Raw genomic sequence first — 21,561 nt, 5'->3', positions numbered from 1 at the left:
TTTTCGATCAAAGTCTTAGAAATGCAAATACTACCCACGACGGATGCACACATTATGACATTGGGAAGCGCCCAAAATAAAAAATTTTAGAAACAAGAACACTAGGTCTATTTGCAGCTTCATGCAAATATTCATCACTTAAAGGCAGGGTATGTGATTTTTCAAAAACACTTTAGAAAACTGATTCGGGCCGAATCGCAAAACAAACTTGTAGCCAATCAGCAATAAGGGGCGTGTCTACTCGTGATGTGGAGGAGAGCGCGTTCAGTGCATGGGACGGACATTAGCCGAGCCGAGCGACAGAAAGATAGAGATGGCGGATAAAAAACAAAAGAGGAAAACATCTGCGGAACGATAAGGCAAGAAGTAGGACCCGTGTAAATATCGGATCAGCTTTCCAGCGCTGGAGAGAACTCAAAGAGCGGAGGCCTGCGATCGGACGCCGAGGTTGCTTTGTTTCTTCTCAATAGGCGAGTAACACCGTGTCTACAACAGCTAAAGTCTGCCTACACTGGACGCGATCAAACGACCGTTGAAAACCATGAAATGTGTGAATGTTAACGTTTAGCTGATATATTGGTCATTAAGGAATAGTAGAAATACAAATTCTTATTCTCATGTTGTTATATGGCTTTTTTTCTCCCAGTGCATTCACTGATGTATCTGGGCTTGTACATCAGATATCAACATTGGCTACCAGAAATCACTTACTCTGCCTTTAAATTAGATTTATTTAAGAGGCATATTCTAAATTTTAAAACAGTGAATGTTAACGTTTAGCTGATATATTGGTCATTAAGGAATAGTAGAAATACAAATTCTTATTCTCATGTTGTTATATGGCTTTTTTTCTCCCAGTGCATTCACTGATGTATCTGGGCTTGTACATTCAATGGTGCATTCGCAACCACTAAAAAAAAGACTGGAATTCAATGAGAACAGACAAATTCAATCAGATGCTCATTCTGTGAATGAGTTTAACAATTCACTGCTGAAATGGCCATTCATGCTTCCTTTGCAGTGACAGACGGTCAAGGATCATTTCCTCTGACCTTTTACCTCACAGTGACAGAGAATACCCTTAAATAACCTTCACTGTAGAGCCATTAACTGAAACAGATTTACCGTTTTGAAGTGACCTGTCTGAAAGCACTCAATCTCCCAGAATACCCTGTGATGGGGCAATCATTTGATCCCAGAGTGATAATCTACTAAAGACTGGGCAGGGGGAGGTTTAAAAAGTGGTACTATTTACAACTGCATTTTCATGGGTTTAAATAAAAGATTTTTGATATAAGATACAATAAAAACAACTTTGTGCATCAAAGCCACTCCTTTCCTGGTTTAAAAAAAAAAAATAGAACTTGATTTTCAGAAGTCAACAAATTTGCGACGGCTGAAAGTAACTTTTTGTCTGTCAAAAAATAACATGCACAATACATGGTAGTATAGCCTGCTACAGGATTTTTAACCTCGTCATCACTTGAAGCCTGAGTGGCTTCAACATGCTGTCTGTCAGAGACGTAGCATACCTAATACGTAACGCACATGAGAATAAATGTACTCTTCACTCATTGAGATTGACCGGTGTTTTTTATAAAACGTAGTACTGTGTTAACGTGTTTTATGAAATGTTTCATAATTATTTTTGCATTTAATTAGTCAAATATGTGTTCATGCAACTACTAGTATTTTTGTATCTGCACTGCCTTAAAACAAAGCTTGAAAAATCCACAAAACACACAGAATCTGTGTTAGTGCTTTTTATTATCACTATTTTGTTTTTATTGCTTTTTTTTATTCTCTCTTCAGAAAAAGACACAAAATTGCCTTAACAATATGTCAACTCAAACCATCAATGACAACACCTGGTTTTAGATAACTATCCATACTATGCACTGCAATGTGCTGAAAAACACAAGGACGTCTCACAAAACAGCACAAACGTTTGGGATGCAGCCTTTTGCCAGGAAGTTTACTGTGTCCAAAAACTATGCAGTCATAAAGGCTGTGAACCTTTGGAGGCTTATTCCTATATATTTTTTTATTACATACTGTTGTTTGTGCTCTGATGTGGTTGGGTCTTTGAACAGTCCAGCATATTGTATGGAAATGACCCAACATGGACATTTCCCATGATACAACTGGCAGTGCGCTAGTTTGGTCCCAAAGAATTGGGTTTACTTCACATTTTCACAACAATGAAAAATAAATGTCGAAACAAACTTAAGACACAGTATCGGTTCCTTTCGTTTATTCCATCATAAACCCTGTATGTTCTCTATAAAGAGTTACGGTGTTGTTCTGTGCAGGATTGTCTCTTGTGATGGTGTCTATGAAAACCGCCGTAATATGTGGCTTTCAAAATAGCTTGTATGTTCAGACTGAAGTTTCAAATGCAAACTAAGCATTTATCAAACATTTCCCACATCAAACTCAATAATGGTGTTGTCATTCCTTCAAAAAATCCCAATAATGAGTTTGGTCCCAATAATGCGTTAACAAGCCTTGGTATTTTTCCAGCACAGCGTTCCAACCAGGCGCGACACATCAAATTTTCAGCGACAACGTATTTTTATGCTGAATCACAGTCAATCAAAACACGATCGTCGTATATTAAATGTTAAAGAAAAATATTTAAAACAAGTACAATTTTGAACCAATGAGATTTCATTGTGGGCGGAGCCTGATTAGTCACGTCTGAATAGTACGCGGTGCATCTCGAAAGTTACCAGCCAAACATGTGAGCTACAAAATATATCAAACTGGCATTTGTTCTACAGAAAGTAATGTAAAAGTGAACGGTGCAAACAGTGCAAAAGGCATTTTCTACATGGTAACTACAATAGTACAAAATACGGGAAAACAATTGCTAATTTTTTTTCCCTACTCAAACATGATCACAGAGCATGTGGATTTTTTTTTCTTGTGATTAGTGACTGGAGTAACATTTTTACAACATTTAAACAAACACTTCAACGAGATAAAAGAAAGGTCATGTTTTCACAACACCAGCACTCACAAGCACCATGTACAACATTGACACTCACGAACGGAAAAACAACAGGCACTTCGCACAAAACCACAGCACAATAAACCACAAACGAAACAACGGCTGAACCACTACAGCTTCTCTTGATTACTGTGCTACATCTACGCTGAATTAATTCTCAGTCACAACTCGAAGAGAAGTACTAATCCACAACAAACGCACAGCACGCGCTCACACACGCACACGGTACTATCAGGTGGGGGATGTGGCTTTATGGTTGACACACATAGTGGTTGGTACACCATGGTTTATTACACACACTGACTCGGTCGGTTGTCTGCTTCGGTTGCCGCGCTGGGTCTCTAAAAAAACACGAAGAGAAAACGACAACAACAAACAACAAGGAAAATCATATTAATACACCAAACGAATGGCATAAAAACATGGGGGAGGGGGGCGGATGGAGAAGGCTGGCGGGATTGTTGTCCCTCGAACCGTGCAAGCAAACAGGGTGATATGTGTCAAGCAGGTCCTCCTTTACAGGCTCATGGTAAACTCAGGGTTTACCATGCATTCTCCCATGCTGCATTCATTCAGATCTGGTGTAAATCTACAGGTTATTGTTAATACGATTAACTCATCAGGTCATGCTGTGATTGGGCTTGTACGCAGTGGGACGGTGTGACATGCTTGGTTAATGGCATGCTACCAGTGTGCGAAACAGGGCACGATCACCGCTAGTTCTGCCTTGGTTCTCCTGTTTCAATCCCCCTTGCTTTACCGGGAGGTCACACACTCTCTCTTTGACCTTTCCAACCTTTCAGGATCCAAGTGTGATTGTGCATCCTTTTACCAGGATTGAAATATAAGCTAGTAAAACTGATGCATAATTGAAATTTTAAATACAGACCGTAAAGTCCAAAAATAGCTGCCTGGAAAAACAGCTCAGTGATAAAGATGGGGTGAAAGATCAAAGAGACATCACAATACAGGCACAGCTTATTGCCAAGCAGCCGGGGGAGTCATGTATGGATGTTCTGTCAAAGAAAACCAGAGTCTATATACAGATTGGATACAAAATTTATTTCATGCAAGGTTCATATTTACAGTTTTGTCATTCGCAAATGTATTTTTGCATAAAAGTGCATGCATTTACCTCCACCCTAAGTAATCCCAAAAGTACACTGATTTCTTTCTTTTTTAAAAGACGTTTTTTTTTTCTGTCAACTGCACGATACATCTATATTGTATATTTTCTGTATGATTTGCTACAGTGTTACATGTTTAAAAATGTGATATACACGTTATGTATGTATTCCATATAAATCACATTTGAAACGGAATTTATGAAAAATATGGGTTTTTGTGAGAATAAAACCATATTTATATAATAGCTGGTATTGTAATTGAAATTTTGCTCTGTTTGAGAAAAAGTTAAAGTGCTTTTTTTTCACTATTTGCATCTCAATTTGTTTGTCAAAAAGTCGAATGGTCGACTCAGTTGCTGCTACTAATAAATACAGGGTGTTTAAAAAAACACCAGAGATCATAGTTTGGGGGAAGGCAAAAAATGTCTGCAAAAATAAAAAAAACAATTGCTACATATTTTGTATGTCATCGTAAATGATATCACACTCTGCATCCGATATATTTAAAGAAGCTTTGGATGAAAAAAAAATTTTCTTACATATTTTCAATAAACTTACATTGTTTTCTCAGATAGTTTCCCATGCAAGGCATGCAAATGCAAATGAGGTTTCTTCAGTCAAGTTTCTATGTTGGTGACGTGTGCATCACTAGAATCATGATTGTTTAGTGTAACTTCAAACTAAATTTATCATCATATATGAAATACCCATTGTCTCATCTTTTTTCCTTTTAAATGGTGTCCAATAGCACCTAATGAAAACCACAGCTTAAAACACTCAGGGTTTGGGAAAAAATTAGTTATGAAGGAGAGAGGAGGGGAAGAATGAAAGTGCAGAAATTTCTAAAGATACAAGAACAGACAAGAGAAGACAGATGAAGGATAAGATGAGGAGGAAAAATGGAAGGAAGAGAAGAGAGGAGGAAGGTCCGAGGAAAAGGAAGAAGATAAGAAAATGTGAGGAAGGGGGAGGGAGGAGGAAGAGGATGGAGAAGGGCAGAGAAAGAGGAAAAGACGAAACAGACGTGAATGGAAGAGGAAAAGGGGAGGAAGAGGAACGAGAAGGCTGGAAGAAGCAATAAAAACAGTAAGAGAAGAGAGGATGAAGTGGAAGGAGCAGCAAATAAAAAAATGAGGAAGGTAAACAAAATAAGATGGAGCAGAAAAGGAAGTGGGAGATGAAGCAATAGGAATGAAAAGGAGAGAAGAAAATAGTAAAAGAGGTAGAGGAAGAGAAAAGAACAAGGAATAGGAAAGAGAAATTGAAGATGAAAAGGGGGAGAAAGGACAAAAAAGAGAGAAGGAAGAGGAAAAGAACAAGGATAAGGAATAGGAAAAGGGATAAAGGGGAAAGAGAAAGAGAAAGGCAGAGGATTAGGAAGGAAATAAGGAGAGGGTAAGAAGAGAAAAAGAGGAACAGGAAGTGAAGAGGAGTTCAAATGAAGAAGAATTTAATGAGAGATGGATGGTACACAGTGTGAGCAGGCATCTCAGCGCAGCACTGCAGAGCGAGGGCCTCTGGTTAGTTTTGTTGTCCATGCTACAGGATGGATGGGATGGGAGAGTGGACCTGCTGCATGAGACAGGGCGGGCTGCAGGGCAGAGCCGACACTGAGGCCACGCCTCCAGACATGCTGCTATGGCTCCATGGCTTTTCATAACCTTCATTTGAAGAGAAAAAGGGCTTTCAGTAAAACCTCAGAGCAGCCTTCAACTCTAAACAAAGACTCTCTGCCAAGGTTTGCTTCGGAATAAATATGGTTCTTAAAGTAGGTATAGGGACAGATAGCTGAGGTGCGTGTATGTATGTGGTGTGTTTGCACAGATTAGTTTTGGTTAGTGTTGCCCTGTCATGTACTTGTTATGCTCATGGCTAGCCAGTTGACAATGACTGATTGCCAAGTCAACTGCATCATCCTCCATGCGTGTTATGCTTCAAACTGTCTACTGCATGCATGGGGTGGTTTCACAGTGCTGTACAGCACAACACAGGTTCAGAGAGATATCGAAGAACTCAGCCAGACACATCAGCCCAACAAGAAACAACCATATATATATACCCTGTTTACTGGTACTGTAGCTCTTTAGCTACCAGATGATGCTAGTTCTGTTAAATATGGGGCTAACTACAGGGCTAACAAGTGACAGAAGTATTTCACTTGTATCAAAATGCTTAGCCTAACACTATCCTATCCTAAAGTGTTGCTTGAGGTGTTACTTTTATTGCAAGAGTTAAGGAAAGAGTTTGATTCCCTGGCCTAGTCTTATCTTGACTACCCTTTTGAAAAGACCAGCATAGTTGGTTGTGCTATGCATACTGGTAGCAGTGTCCCAAGAAAACTACTCAACCAGCTTAACCAGCAAGTCTTCTTTGGTCATCCAGCAGAAAGACCATGCTGGGCCCATCAGTTGAACCAGCACCTAACGAGCCTGCATAAGCATGGGAATTCATGCTAGGAAGCTGGTCTTTTCAGAAGGGTATCATGGCTAATGGCACCTGTTTGCTGTTAATGTTCAACTGAGCGCTTCTGTCTGGCTGAGTTCTTGTCATGTGACCACATGCCCCATATCCCATGCTGCATCTCTTGTGAGATTCACCATCACCAGGACCGCCCGCCATTGTGAATCTGCATGCAAACAAGCACACTGCTAGGCATTATACTGAAGCTTATTTCATTTACTTTATAAAACCATTGTTTTTTTCATAAACATTCATTTACTTTTTCATTTAAAATTGGACCCTTACATAATGGTCCACTGAATCTGCCTGAAATACGTACTGTAAAACGTACCGCATTCGCATGAATACATTAGGAAAAACTGGCACTGAATGTTCTTCTCAGAGATCTTGTTCAGAGTGAGCTATAAATGAAAAGAGGCCCGTTGACGGCTCACTTGGATATGTCATTTCTATCGCAGCTTTTCCTGTCAACCTTAGAGTCACAGCAGACCTGAGGAGCTATCAGACTGCAAGAAAGAAGGCTGAGTGACAGTCGGTCGTTTTGCACCGAAAGAGCATCTTTGATTGACAGCTGCTCCACTTTCCGACACAGCACTGGCAGTGCTCTAAAGGCTAGCAGTGATTGGCTGGTTACGTACCCTTCCTGACTCTCCCCCCCGTGTGATTGGCTCGTTGTCCTCTGGAGGTGAGCAGGAAGCAGGGTCTCTCGCGGTTCACAGGGCTGAAGACTTCCTCGGGTGACACCGCCTGGTCAATGTGAGGACAATCCTCATTGGCCAGGGCAGCTTTGGACGCCTCCCCGTTCACTTTAAAATCTCCAGTCACAGGCAAAGAGAGATGACTCATTACAGATTGATGCAAGGTGACATGCAGGATTTATTTCAGGCTATCAACGCTGCGATACATCCTGAAAACCAAACCGCTCTCAAAGTTCAAACCTGCTGATATAAATGACATTTCTGCAAGAAAGATTTTTCCAACAATGCATGATTGTACACCTAGCCAAATTCACCTGGCTCTAATACTTTCAAACACTAAAAAACATCATGGGTACACAACCCTGCTCCTGGAGATCCACTGTCCTGACAAGTTTAGCTCCGATCAAACACACTTCAACCAGCTAACCTTTTGATTACTTAAACATTAAAGGCAGGTTTGCTGAAGGATGGGTTGGACCTGAACTCTGTAAAACACTGGGTCTCCAGGAGCAGGAATAAATAACCCTAGCTTACATGTAGGAAATTCAACTTATATTGTAAATTATATAGCATTTCTGCATTAGGCTGTTTCCCAAGTGCAAACACAACAATTTGGAAGGTTGAACTGGACAAGTGGACTCGCTGAAATTTTGAGAGTCCACTTGTCCAGTTCCCAAATTTTTATCCAAATTTTTTCAACTTTTGGTCACACAATTTAACGTCAGTTTTACAAACCCATTCCCCCCAACATCCTTAAAACATACCATGCCCTTTTAAATCAATAGATTCTCAGCATTCTCTGACATAGCATAAACTCTAGTGTGTAGTTACCCTTAATTGTTAGATTGGACTATCTGTAATTTAGATGCCTGTGAAAGCTTAGAGTAGTAGTAAGCTTCCATGAGAGCAAAACCACTGAGATAAATGGAAAGATTTCTCTATTACTGAAACTATGAGCACTTTTTAAGTTTCTTGTGTAAAATCAAACCTACCAGTAGATTCATTATTCAGATGCAGCCAACTCAAGTTCAGTTGATTCTAGATAAACATCCAGAGCTCAGCAGATCAACATGCTAAGCTAACAGATTAATGAGTAACATTAAAAGAGTCAAATTTTGACAAATCTCATGATCTTTTCAAATAAAGGTTGTTTATGTGAATATACTGTAGTTTTAGAACTGAAAGACTCTGTCCCCTTGTCCAAAAAGTCAATCTATTGAAACACTGTTACAAATATTACTCATCAGTGTGCGGTAAACTGACTCATCCAACTGCGGTAAAGTAATAAGGACATGCTAAAGAGATTGTTTGTAAGTCTTAAAGGTATAGAAGCAAAAAAATGAGCTGTTTACTTCTACGGTCAGAAAGAGGCTAAGACCAAATGAGTGAACCTTTGAGAAAACAATTTTACGATATGACTCCTTTAAGGTTAACATTTCAATCACATTGACGGAAATGTACAGATTCTAAATTATTAGCTCTTACCTTGGTATCTGATCTCGGAAACCTCTTCCTGTGCCAGGGGGCATGTGTCACTGTGCGTGCTGGGTCGCGGGGAGTTAATAGCTGACTTGCAGTAGTTGGGAGACCCTAGTTGAGGTGCTCGTGGGATATGCTTGTTTTTTTTCTTTGGTAGTTTTTGTTTCGCCATGGCTAGGGAGTAGTACATGCCGAAGTTGTTCACAATTACAGGTACAGGCATGGCAATCGTCAGCACACCTGCCAGTGCGCACAGTGCACCCACCAGCATGCCAGACGTTGTCTGAGGATACATATCGCCATAGCCGAGGGTTGTCATAGTTACCACAGCCCACCAGAAGCCAATGGGGATGTTCTTGAAGTGTGTGCCGCTACTGGCATCAGGATCATTGAGGTTTCTTCCAAAACGTTCGGCATAGTAGATCATAGTGGCAAAGATTAAGACTCCGAGTGCAAGGAAAATGATGAGGAGGATAAATTCATTAGTACTGGCACGGAGCGTGTGCCCTAGTACCCGCAAACCCACAAAGTGTCGCGTTAGCTTGAAGATACGGAGAATTCGAACGAATCGCACCACACGGAGGAAACCCAACACATCTTTTGCTGCTTTGGATGAGAGTCCACTCAGCCCTACCTCCAGGTAGAAGGGGAGGATGGCCACAAAGTCGATGATGTTGAGTGTATTTCTGACAAATTTTAATTTGTTTGGACAGGTAGTCACTCGGATCAGAAACTCGAAAGTGAACCACACAACGCAGACACCCTCAACGTAGGTTAACTGCACCATGGTCTCCGTCTCAGAAAAAACACGCTCCCGTGTTTCATTGCCCACCATGTAAGTTTCTGTATGGTTGATGATGGGATTGAAGGCCTCATGAGTCTCCAAACAGAATGTGGTAATGGACGCCAAAATGAAGAACAAAGATGCAAATGCAACCCACTGTGGGAAAAAAGAGAGAGAGACGTTATGTAAGACCTTAATGAAATAGTCATCCAAAAATTATAATTCTTTCTATATGTATTCACCCTAATGTCTTCCAAACTTGTATAACGTTCTTTCTTCTGTGGAACACAACAGGGGAAATTTTGGAGGATACCACTGGTCTATACTGATAGCTTTCGTATCTTTTCGGACTTCAGAAGACTTGATACTACAGTACTTTTATGGTGTTTTTAAATCTTACATTCCCTATTCATTGTAACTGCCACAAGCAAAGAGCGATCAGTACAATTCTTCAAAATCCTGCTTTTGTGTTTCACCAATGAAAAAAAAGGTTGTACAGGAACAACATGATAGAATGACAGAATTCCTTTAATGCTTGTTCTTTGAATTCCTTACAAAACAGCTGTAACACACAGTTCAGCTATAAATAGGTTTTCCCAATTTCAGAGCAGAAAAAAAAATCCAGTTACAATGAAAACACTTATAATTGCTCATAAACGCCCATTTCAGCAGAATTCAGAGGAAGTACACTTGGATAATGTCACGTCTTCAGTTTCTCAACGTGCTTCTGAAAAGTGCCACGTCAACAAACTGGGGGCTTAACAGAAGTACAGTAGCTGCTGAAACTCAAGGTCACTTTGCGCTCTCAAGGACAGCATAGAATGAGAGTAAGACACCAATATAACTGCCCTCCACCCAGGGCCGTCCTTTGGGCGGTGCAACTGGTGCACCGCCCAAACTGGACCCCCCCCCGGAACGCGATCGTGAATGGACCGAGGGGTTCCCCCCCTCCCCCTGGAACGCGATCGCGAACGGACCGAGGGGGGCCCCGCTCCCTACCTTGCACTGGGCCCCGCGTCAGCTAAGGACGGCCCTGCCTCTACCGCTTTGGGATAAATTTAACCGTAGTTCCCTTCACCGGGGACTACTGGTCAGCCTCTGGCAAGGTTACCACATGCAGATTTGGTGAGATGGTCCCTCGAGTGTTTTGAAAGAAGATGGGGAAGGCTTGCACCACTTACACTACAGCTTATTGTAAAATAGAACGACAAGCATAGACAGATGGAACTGGATTTCAGTAGGGGAGCCCCACCACAGGATGACGGTATACTGGCTAGTGGTGGAATTACATAAGTGCAAGTTGGCCATGTTTTCCCTACCATGGGATCTTCTGGCAATATGTAAGCTAGTATCAAATAACAATGTTTTTTGTTCATATACCATGTTTTCATGAGGTTGTAATACACCTTCTCTGCCCTGATCTGCCTCTGGTTCTGATGGCTAGCAACACCTCTCAGTTCTTCGGTTCCTTCTATCACATAAATTCTTCTTCCACAGGCGGTTTATATCTGGGTCAGCCAGTGCTTAGTCTAACAGACACTATTCCCTAGATGTGCCTCATTTCCTGTGTTTGTAGGGAGGAGAAACGTTTTGTCTGAAGAAGCCTACAAGCACATACACACAAAAACGCACATAAATAACGGCTTTTCGCCACTTATTAAGATCACTATGACCTGTAGAAAAAGCTGTTGAGTTATGGAAATGAAGGAACTCTATTTGGCAGCAAAAAGCATCTGAAAGTTCAAAAGAATCCATGTATTTTGATGGAAAAAATGTGCAAGAGAGATTTAAATTGCAAATATCTGAATTTCCTCTTGTAGATGTTGTTAACAGTGCCCGATTTGTTTTTGGAAGGCTCTTAAAAGTGTAAAATAGACAAACTTTTCAGTTTCACATCACAGCTCGTTGTGTTGACAAAATTTCTTACAGCTCCAGAGTAATTATGCTCCGATTCATTCAAAGACGACTTGATAACCTAATGATCCTCGGAAGATGACGTACAGCATAAGGAAATAATTAACATGGCAATACTACACTTCCCAACGAAAACGTCTTGTTACAACCAAAAATAAAAAGATAAACAATACTACTATGCTAGCATTTGTTCTACAGATTATCAACAAAGAGGATAATTTTTGTGTTTCACAAACCTGTCTCCGCAAACAATGCCTTTATTTGCTCAAGAGTGAATAGCTATCTTTTTATAGATGCGTGCCATTGTACCTGGAACTTGCAGTTTTAACAAATGCTTTCCAATTTTGTATCAAATATGCATTGGGCGGTCAGTGAACGGACTGGGGCGGTAAAAAAGCAGTTAATAATTCATGAAGGTAAGACATGGATTACATCATCACCACTGCTTTTTTTTCTCCCTCACAGATGCCAGCGGCCTATTCATTATGTGTAATTCATTCAAAAGAACAAATGCTACATATATCACCTCAAATATTTGTAAAAACATTTAACTGCTGAATCACTTTTGCTCTCCTCAGACTGAGGGCGAAAGCACATTCTCACGACCTTGCAAATCCCAGAGGGCAAAAGTTTGATCCACGAGAACGTTTTATCCTCACTCTCCCATTGATCAAGATAAACACAAGAACAGCTTGATCCTCTTGATCTCAGGGGACACAACATGATCCGTTTCTCCCCATCTGCCCTCCCATCACACACTGATGACTTGAAGTGACAATCCACTTTTTGTCTTATCTCTCCATACAAACATCCACAATAATATCATGAAATATTTGCAAGTTATATTGTATGTTGCTCTGAAAAAAAAAAAACTTAATCTGTCAGAATATGCAGTTTATCTTGAATGGTTGTCAATGGAGAAAATGCTTTTTTGGGTCCAGATGGTGTAGTTACGGCATTAGCAGGGGCTAATGCAACCATGCTAACCAGCCATGATCTCTTGCAGTTTCCTAGAGTCTTGAGAAACTTTCTGGCACTCTATAATTCAGTGAATCTAGTGCTTTATCACACCCATAGAGACGTTGATAGCAGACATACTGACGGTCAATCTAAAGCGTCATCATTTGCAGCCATTTAACGCTCTCCTCCACATCACGAGTATACATGCCCCTTATTGCTGATTGGCTACAAGTTTGTTTTGCGATTCGGCCCAAATCAGTTTTCTAAAGTGTTTTTGAAAAATCACATACCCTGCCTTTAAAGAGCCCATTTTCATTTTTCAGCCCTTGAAAAAACTTGAAAGCTGCAGTGCTGGGAATGTTGAAACTCACTTAAAGTGCTGGTAACTCTATTAGTTGGTAGGCGGCCCGGCGCTGATTCATTCTGCATGCAAGTGTGTGTTTGTGTATGAACCGATGTGTGATGCTGATGCAGCTGAGAGATGAGATGTTCTCATTAAACACACTCACACACTCTCCAACCGGGCAGACTAATGAATGACGTGCAGCTTGATAATTACTGTGAGGACGAGTCTGGTCAAGTCTACATGCATGCAGACAGAGTCTGAACCGATAGGCCTCGTCTGTTCACTTCCTGTTTGCTCATATTTATGGTACAGTGCGGTTGGCATTTATTTTCCCGGTTCTGAACAGGGTTTTAGACTAAGCCTGACCCATTTACGCCAAAATGAGGGGCATCTGCTTGTGATTGCATAACAGACAATAAGATAAAAATTTAGCTCATGGTTCCCCTAAAAGGATCTTCTGTCATAATTCTGGTTTTTTTTTCCCTTAAATCTCAGAAAAATATGTCCAGGCCACATTTTACACCAATAAATAAATAAATAAAATATTTATCTAAATAAAATAATAAATTCTTAAAGAAAATTAAATTAATTTTTTAAGACAATTACATATTTTTAATCGCAAAGAAATACTGTAATAAAATCATTTCCTTTATTTTAATCAACAAAGCATCATAACAAATACTAACACAATGTATAAATGCTTTACTATTTAATCCACATATTTAATATAATTAATTTTATGTAATTATGTAATTTTAAGAACTGCATTACATTAATATGAATGTGTAGCTTAACTGTTACTGTTAATGTAAAAGAGAATGTGTAATGTAAATTAATCATAATAATAATAATGTAATGGTTAAGGCTTAATGGTAGACTTAATTGTGTTAAAAAATATAATTTCTTATTTCTCATTTTTGATTTTGGGGTTAAATATGACCTGGACATGTTCTTGACCGGTTTTGTAACATTCACACCCTCACAGGCATTACTGTAGGAGAACGACAGGACACATTATCAACCACAGAGTGGCATCTGTTGTTTGTAATGCAAAGTACAAGCTAGCAAACATCACAAAACAACAGGACACCCCACTCAAAATGATCCTATTTCCTGCTAAGACAAAATCACCCTTTCACCTGATCCTGTACTGAGGTACAGTACTGTAGCGTCATCATTTTGAAAGAGGATCAATGCCAAGTTTGCAACATTTAGCTCATGCAGCATCTATCAATCTGTTTTAGTGCATAGAAACAATAGGAAACATAGAAAAAGACAAAATTACTAAACATATTCCAATATCCAAAAGAAGAGTTAACCACGTTATAACAGTTTCTACAATATTCAGAAAAATATGCATTTGTTTTATTTAAAAAATTGACAAAACTTCAAGCATTCTTGCCCTTGATTGTCAGTTTCCTAAGCCTAAACCTTTTTCTTATCTATACAAAATGCATTCCCTCCCATGCTTTTGAGCTTTTAGTTTAGATAAAGATAAAGAAAGATGTCATCTGTGATCACAGCAGGCAATTGAGTTGTCAAGTTCTAATGTAATTAAGATATTCTTCCTGATGGAGGCGACCTAAAAATAACTCAAAACAATTGAATTGACTTGACTCCGAAAATCTAGTGAAGAAACGACACATACAGTACAGTGAACTGAGTGCAGTTTACAAGGTTGACCGCACTACCTTTGCACATGGAGTCTAGCCATGACTTCAACATCCCAATTCATTCATCTGAAAATGGCATATTTTTTCCAACCGCCTCCACTTGAGAAGCAGAGAGGTGCTGCATTTAGAAAACGTGGTAAAAAATAACCCAGCACCGTTGACAGAACTGCATATCTGATGCAGAAACCCAACTTTCCCATCATGCATCAGTGATTACTCATACTATGTAAAAAAAAAAAAAAAAAAAAGAATCTTGCAGATTATCTAAGTCACAAATCCTGGCTGCGGTCTATGTCCATAAGTGGATCTCATCAACCCATTACTGCTTGATTTGCTATCAGGCAGCCTGGTTCATGTTTCTTTGTGATGCTGCCAGAAGCTGGGCCACTTTTCCTCATCTCCAGCAGCTCTCAGCTACGGCAGACAGTGTCGGACAGCCTGGCTCCTGGCAGAGCAGCCCATAGCCAAATGAATAATACATTTCCTGCTAGAAAACCAGTCTCACCTACACTTTTACTTGTTTAGACGCGTCTTTTGTATCTGCATACAAAACCTACCTGAAACTCTTTCTACATTGGTGGCCCAAAGTTTGAAATACATTTTACTTTTTTTTTTTTTTGAAAGACCTCTCTTAGGCTCACCAAGGCTGTATTTATTTTTCAAAAACACAGTAAAAACAGTAATATTGTGACATATTATTGCATTTTAAAATAACTGTTTTCTATTTGAATATATTTTTAAAATGTAATTTATTCATGTGATAGCAAAGCTGAATTTTCATCAGCCAGTCTTCAGTCTTCAGATGCTCAAGACACATTTATTATTTTTATCAATGCTGAAAACAGTTTTTGCAGCTTAATTTTTATGGAAACTGTGATACACAACAATTCAAAAATTATGGGGTAGGTATAATTTTAAAAGAAAAGAAAAGAAAAGAAAGTAATAATTGAAAAATTTATACTGAAAAAAATACTTTTACTTTTATTCAGGAAGGATGGAATAAATCAGAAATGTCCATTTCAAATAAATGCAGTTCAATGAACTTTCTATTCATCAAAGAATCCTGAAAAACCGTGGTTTCCACAAAAATATTTAGCAGCAAAAACTGTTTTCATTGATAATAATAAGAACCATTATTAATAACTGAGTACCAATAACAATCGAGCAGCAAATCAGCATATTAGAATGATTTCTGAAGGATCATGTGACACTGAACACTGGAGTAATAATGCTGAAAATTAAGTTTTCCATCACAAGAATAAATTACATTTTAAAATATATTCAAATAGAAAACTGTTGTTTGAAATTGTAATAATATTTCGCAATATTACTGTATATTTTGATCAAACAAGTGCAGCCTTGGTTAGCATAAGAGACTTCTTCAAAAACGTTTAAAATCCTAACTTTTGGACACCATTGTATATCTAAGTTTTTTTCTACAATCTGCTTGCTTAGATTTTGGAGGACATCCCTCTCCTGCTCTGTCAGTGCCAAAGCGGTGGGCTAGAGTCAGTAGAGCTGACCTGTTTTAACCTGGCTGCCAAAACTCGTAGAAATGCTGGGATGGCGTTCATCTCCGATTAAGAGCTTATAGGGTTCCTGCTGAGAGCAATGATGGGACAGCGGTGAGGGCAAAGAGCTGACATTTGAAATGAGCTAATGAAATGCCCATAAAATCTCAAGGGAAGTGTGTCTTTTACAGCACAAGTGCCCTTAAATACTTTATGCAAGTGCATCTTTAGTGTTTGCGTGCCTTGAGGTTGTGTGTATGAGCTTGTCTCTAGGGGTGAGGTGGCTACTTGTCACACATCAAAACAGGCAAGCTGCATTTAGTGGCAGCGTGCTCCTGAACAAAACATGAACTGTATGGACAAGCAAGGATGTGAGCAGTCTTTATTTCCAGCCCCTAGTCAGTCAGCAAATCACAGTCACTTGATCATCAGGCAGCGGAGACAACAAAACTAATGTGCACTGTGGAAAAGACTCACAAACCAATGGAGTTGTTTTATACCATAAAATCATGAGAGTGCATGACATAATTTATGCCTCCATCTCATGCCTTCTTTTATCTCACTAAAGAGAAGGTGGGTATTATTTCAAGGTCACCCAGAGTTGTGGGATGTGCTCAGAGATGTGGTCACCCAGACTCTCTGTATCTCTCCAAGTCTACGATTGGGTCATTACACCAAAAAAAAAAAATATATATATATAATAATAATAAATTCAAAATTATGTGAGTAAACAATGACTTATAATAGTTATTTTTCTTTCCACAAAAAAAAAATATTTTAAATTATTTTATTATTTTATTTATTTTCCTTTTAATTTCTCTGCGGATTTGTTTTTATCCTATTCCAATAAATAAATAAACATATTTAGTAATTTATTTACAAAATATTTGTAAACATTTTTATAATATACATATAACAATATATTTTTTAAATACAGTTTATATTACATATATAGTATTTTGTATTTATTCTATGTAAATATTTTCAAATTTGTGTGTGTGTGTGTGTAAAATCATTAAATTTTATTTTTAGAAATTGCTAGTAATTGCTAAATGAATTATAAACTAAATTGTCAACAGGCATTGTTATATTCAACTATATAAAGTTTAGTTTTAAAAGTTTTAAACATTTAGCTTCACTTAGTTGTTTTTCTTTGGCATAATGTTTAAAATCTTACAGAAATGTACTTAATTGTACTTTTTTTTCCAACAAAAATCATCTCTTCAAAATGGAAAACACACCGTTTTGTGGAATGACCCGGTTGGCATGGTTGTATTTATCACTGATTTCTCAAATGATCAACCAAAATCAAGAGTCACCGATGGGCTCATTAGGATCATTTGGCCATATTGCAAACTGCATTGGACTATGCCTAAGCTGGTTTGCTGGTCTGTAAGCTGGTTTTAAAGAGGTTTGGGGCACTTTTCACGCTGTCCAGCAAACCATAGCTTTTTCAGAAAACAGATAACAGCATTTATCAATGAACTCACCCGTGCGTATTTTGAGGAATACGGGTCCTCAAAGAGCGCCCACGTCTTCTTCTGCCATCTGCTCCAGCGCCCGGACCTGTTATCGGGCGAGTCGCCTTGCGCCAGTCTCCGAGTCATCTCAACACCCTCATCCCCCTCGGCCGCCTCAGCCACCCCCTCAGGCTCCGGGTCTTCATGCCCGAGTTCAAGAGCACCCCCGGCGAAACTGTCCAAAGCCTCCTCCGCCTCTCGATGCTGCCGGTAGGTCATCCAACAACACGGTTCCACGTCCGTCTCGTCGATCCCCCAAAACGCCAGCTCCTCCTCATACAAAGGCCCGCACACGTCCGCCGGGCAATGCAGCTTGCCCGTGCGGTAATAGTTAAGAATGTGGGCGAAAACGCCGGGGTGACGATCGAAGAAAAACTCCCCGATATTCGCATCATAATCGAAGTTATTAGGCGCGTCGGGCTCCGCCAGCCAGGAGAGTCGCGTGCCGGGCAGGGTGCGCAGGGTGCTGCGGTAGGTCTGGTGCTTGATTCCTCCGACGTTGATCACGATGCGATCCTTGTCGTCCCCTTGGCCCATCGCGTACCTCTCTAGTCATATCTCCAACCCATGGACCGTCATCATACCGCTGGGACCCATGTTCAGAAAATTCAAATGTGTTTTCGATCGTGCCGGGTGCGTCTCAAAGTGTCCATGCCAACAATAGAAATCCAAAACCATTCACACACTTGAATGACTTCTAAGGACAGATGCGAACGCGTTTTCCCTCCAATAAGCCAATATCCCTCGATGCTGCCGGTAGGTCATCCAACAACACGGTTCCACGTCCGTCTCGTCGATCCCCCAAAACGCCAGCTCCTCCTCATACAAAGGCCCGCACACGTCCGCCGGGCAATGCAGCTTGCCCGTGCGGTAATAGTTAAGAATGTGGGCGAAAACGCCGGGGTGACGATCGAAGAAAAACTCCCCGATATTCGCATCATAATCGAAGTTATTAGGCGCGTCGGGCTCCGCCAGCCAGGAGAGTCGAGTGCCGGGCAGGGTGCGCAGGGTGCTGCGGTAGGTCTGGTGCTTGATTCCTCCGACGTTGATCACGATGCGATCCTTGTCGTCCCCTTGGCCCATCGCGTACCTCTCTAGTCATATCTCCAACCCATGGACCGTCATCATACCGCTGGGACCCATGTTCAGAAAATTCAAATGTGTTTTCGATCGTGCCAGGTGCGTCTCAAAGTGTCCATGCCAACAATAGAAATCCAAAACCATTCACACACTTGAATGACTTCTAAGGACAGATGCGAACGCGTTTTCCCTCCAATAAGCCAATATCCTGACCCCCCGGCTCGGGTTTGAGAGAGTCAGGAAGGTTTTTTACGGTGTCATTGGGCGCAAGCTGGTGCTGAACGGACAGCGCCAGTCATCCGTCGAGCCTTCATAACTCCAGTGTCCCTATTGTGTTACAGCTTCCCTTGGAAAAAAATAAGAAAAAAAACGCTACACGTCCGCTTTCTTTGAGAACGAACAGACAAACCAGCAGCAGCAGATCTTGCCTCCAGCAGTTCTAGTGGCCTTCAAAAAGGTAGGCACAATCGATGGTGCTTTGAATAGCCCGAAGTCCCATTGAAGCGGTTCGCTTGTGATGACGGTCTGAAGAAACAGGCGTCGCAGCAACAAGGGAGGGTCTTTCATTCACAGGACCAGAGCTCAATCTAAAATGTGTTTCCACGCGAACAAAAACGCAACATGTTCTCGGGGTGGAAGACAAAATACATTGCAACCAGTTTTAGCATGTAGTCCTTAAAACGAACTAGACTCTATTATGTTACTAGCGCTAATAGTAGGAAGGCTCCTGAAAATATCACTATACAATGCATTCTTTGTCCTTCAAAAAAATTAACATCTTATATTCAACAACTATTCAAACGACCTGGTTACTGTAATTAGCCTAAGTAAATACTAAGTATACTACTAAGTACTAAATGCTAAATACTAAGTAAATAGCTACTGCAAGTTGTGCGCTTACTAATGTAGGCCTAAAATTGTGTGCTAGTGTACTAGAATAAAGGTGTATCTAATAAGTATGCTGGTAATAGTACTAGAACTGAAACAGAACCATAAATCTGAAGTGAAAGTTAATATTTAAACCAAAGGGCTCCATTGAATTCATTAGTTGCTTTTCACTACAGGAATTATGGAAGCTTATTTCCACCACATAATTAACAAAAATAAAAAAAGGTAATTGCAACTTTTTATCACACAATTTCGACTTTTTCCTGCAATTGTGAGTTTATAGCTCACAATTCTGAATTTTTTCCCTCAGAAATGCGAGTTACTCTGAGGGAAAAAATAAAACAATTCTGAGGAAAAACAGTCAGAATTGCAAGGTTTAAACACGCAATTTAAGACAAAAAGTCCAAATTGTGAGATATTAACTCGCAATTCTGAGAGAAAGAGAGAAAAAAAAAACAGTTCAAAACAAGGAAGCTTATTTCTGCATGCCACAGAATTAAAAAATGAAAAAGGTGACTTTTTTTCCTGGAATTGTGAGTTTAGATCTCAAAGTTCTGCCTTTTCTTTGCAATTCTGAGAAGAAAAAAAAAGAATTGGGAGATATGAACTCGCAATTGTGCAAAAACATTTGAACTGTGAGATATTAATTTGCACTTCAGAAAAAAAATTCAGAAATAAGGAAGCTTATTTCCACCAAAGAATAAAAAAAATAAATATAATTTTTAAAAAAGATAACTGCACATTTTTTCTCCTTTTTTATGACTTTCTTACTGCAATTGTGAGCTTATATTCTGAGACAAAAAACATCAGAAGTCTGAGATATAAACCCAGAATTGCAGGAAAAAAGTCTGAATTGTTAGATAAAAAGTAGGCTAACTATTACTTTTTTTTGTATTTTTTTATTCCATGTAAACTCTGAATTATGAAAAAAAAAAGTCTGAAATTATGAGATAAAAAGTCGCAATCTTTTTTAAAAAATGTTATTCTGTGGCAAAAATAAGCTTCCATAAATAGTGACTAATATGTAATACAAACATACTAGTATCTAATGAAATAAAAAAGATACTACTTACCTTATAGTAGTTTAAAAAATAACTACTAGTAACATAACAACAGACACTAGTTAGTTTTAAGGAATAAATGTCAAAACACACTGTGTCCTATTTGTATGAGCAGCAGGTAACCTTGTGCATGCTGGAGCTCAGCTTGTGAACTGCTCCGGGTCCATTTTTTAAGGACAATGTGGTGATGAGGAGGAGGTGCACGACTAAAATCAGAGCACATTTGCCTGGGAGGCGTGTATGACCGCGTACACGTGGAGGGAGAACTAGGGAGGAGGTGATTTGTTGTATTTTTTGGGGGACATTCGTGTGCTGCCTCCCAACCGCAGACCTGTGAAAGGGAAATGATACATGAAATATCAGAGAAGTCCTGCAATCTCACTGTGCCTTATGGGCAACTCAGAATTCATAAATTAATGAGAAAAGCTTTTATTTTTCCATTAGAGAAGCTTTAAGCTGTTTGGGGACCAGATACACCAGTCCTCAAGTGGGACCATTGCAATTGTAGAAATTTCATTCAAATAGATTTTTAGATGTTGATACAGATCTAAACTGACTAAAGTATAAGCGCCTTCAGTTTAGAGATAAAGGTAATTATTTAAATCTTTTTTCTGTATGCTGCTTGTAATGGCATTTCTGAGCAGTGCGAGCCTGCAATGCTTATGTCTGCCTATAGGTGGAAGCAAAGTGTTTGTAATCTTATTGGTACACCAAATATCAAATAATGTTTGAACAATTTTATTCTAAATAAATACGTAGCTACATAAAAACATAAAAAGTAAATAAGAAAAACAAGATAACTTTTATTCAATAATTATCCCGGCCCAATTTAACATTCCATAGAAGGCTGTGCCTGTTTAGAAAATTGTAAAAAGAAGAATGCAAATAACTTAACGTGAAAGGGTTCCATCTTCTTAATATAATTCTCAATGTGTACATTGTCCTTTTAATAGTCTCCTTCACCCTCCTAACAAAATATTAACTATATTAAGACCATATTACAAACTTTCTTTCTCTCTCTCTCTCTATATATATATACACACAGTT

The 21,561-nt window shown here is 39.4% G+C and overlaps 2 protein-coding genes across 4 annotated transcripts; both read right to left on the bottom strand.

Moving 5' to 3' along the window:
* Positions 1-1,829: 1,829 nt before the first annotated feature.
* Positions 1,830-18,087, bottom strand: LOC107750713 (potassium voltage-gated channel subfamily C member 1-like). 3 transcript variants are annotated; one of them, XM_016566225.1, is made up of 4 exons: positions 17,456-18,087; positions 8,784-9,717; positions 7,239-7,415; positions 1,830-3,354 (listed from the first exon to the last, which is right to left on the bottom strand). In XM_016566225.1, the coding sequence occupies exons 1-4, from the start codon at positions 18,020-18,022 to the stop codon at positions 3,245-3,247; spliced, it is 1,788 nt and encodes a 595-aa protein (XP_016421711.1). In that variant the 5' UTR covers positions 18,023-18,087; the 3' UTR covers positions 1,830-3,244. The 3 variants fall into 3 exon arrangements, with proteins under 3 accessions (XP_016421711.1, XP_016421709.1, XP_016421710.1); XM_016566223.1 differs by lacking the exon at positions 1,830-3,354 and adding an exon at positions 5,523-5,801; XM_016566224.1 differs by lacking the exon at positions 1,830-3,354 and adding an exon at positions 5,523-5,801 and having other exon boundaries at positions 7,239-7,406.
* Positions 18,088-18,163: 76 nt separating this feature from the next.
* On the bottom strand, positions 18,164-19,122 carry LOC107750724 (potassium voltage-gated channel subfamily C member 1-like). The gene has a single exon (XM_016566241.1). The coding sequence runs from the start codon at positions 18,566-18,568 to the stop codon at positions 18,164-18,166; it is 405 nt and encodes a 134-aa protein (XP_016421727.1). The 5' UTR covers positions 18,569-19,122.
* Positions 19,123-21,561: the final 2,439 nt, after the last annotated feature.

This window comes from Sinocyclocheilus rhinocerous, unplaced genomic scaffold (genome assembly GCF_001515625.1).
Source record: "Sinocyclocheilus rhinocerous isolate Xijiao unplaced genomic scaffold, SAMN03320098_v1.1 scaffold1143, whole genome shotgun sequence".
Classification (NCBI taxonomy): domain Eukaryota; kingdom Metazoa; phylum Chordata; class Actinopteri; order Cypriniformes; family Cyprinidae; genus Sinocyclocheilus; species Sinocyclocheilus rhinocerous.
The sequence above is the reverse complement of the archived record's forward strand: the minus strand, read 5'-3'. Positions and strand labels throughout refer to the sequence as shown.

What these genes read in the sequence shown, in the direction of transcription:
- LOC107750724 (XM_016566241.1), bottom strand. Translation starts at nt 18,568, where the DNA reads ATGGGCCAAGGGGACGACAAGGATCGCATCGTGATCAACGTCGGAGGA.
- LOC107750713 (XM_016566223.1), bottom strand. Translation starts at nt 18,022, where the DNA reads ATGGGCCAAGGGGACGACAAGGATCGCATCGTGATCAACGTCGGAGGA. An exon ending in ATTCCTCAAAATACGCACGG is followed by an intron (nt 9,718 to 17,455) that starts GTGAGTTCATTG and finishes TTTTTCCCACAG; the next exon opens with TGGGTTGCATTTGCATCTTT. An exon ending in TTCCGAGATCAGATACCAAG is followed by an intron (nt 7,416 to 8,783) that starts GTAAGAGCTAAT and finishes CTGTGACTGGAG; the next exon opens with ATTTTAAAGTGAACGGGGAG.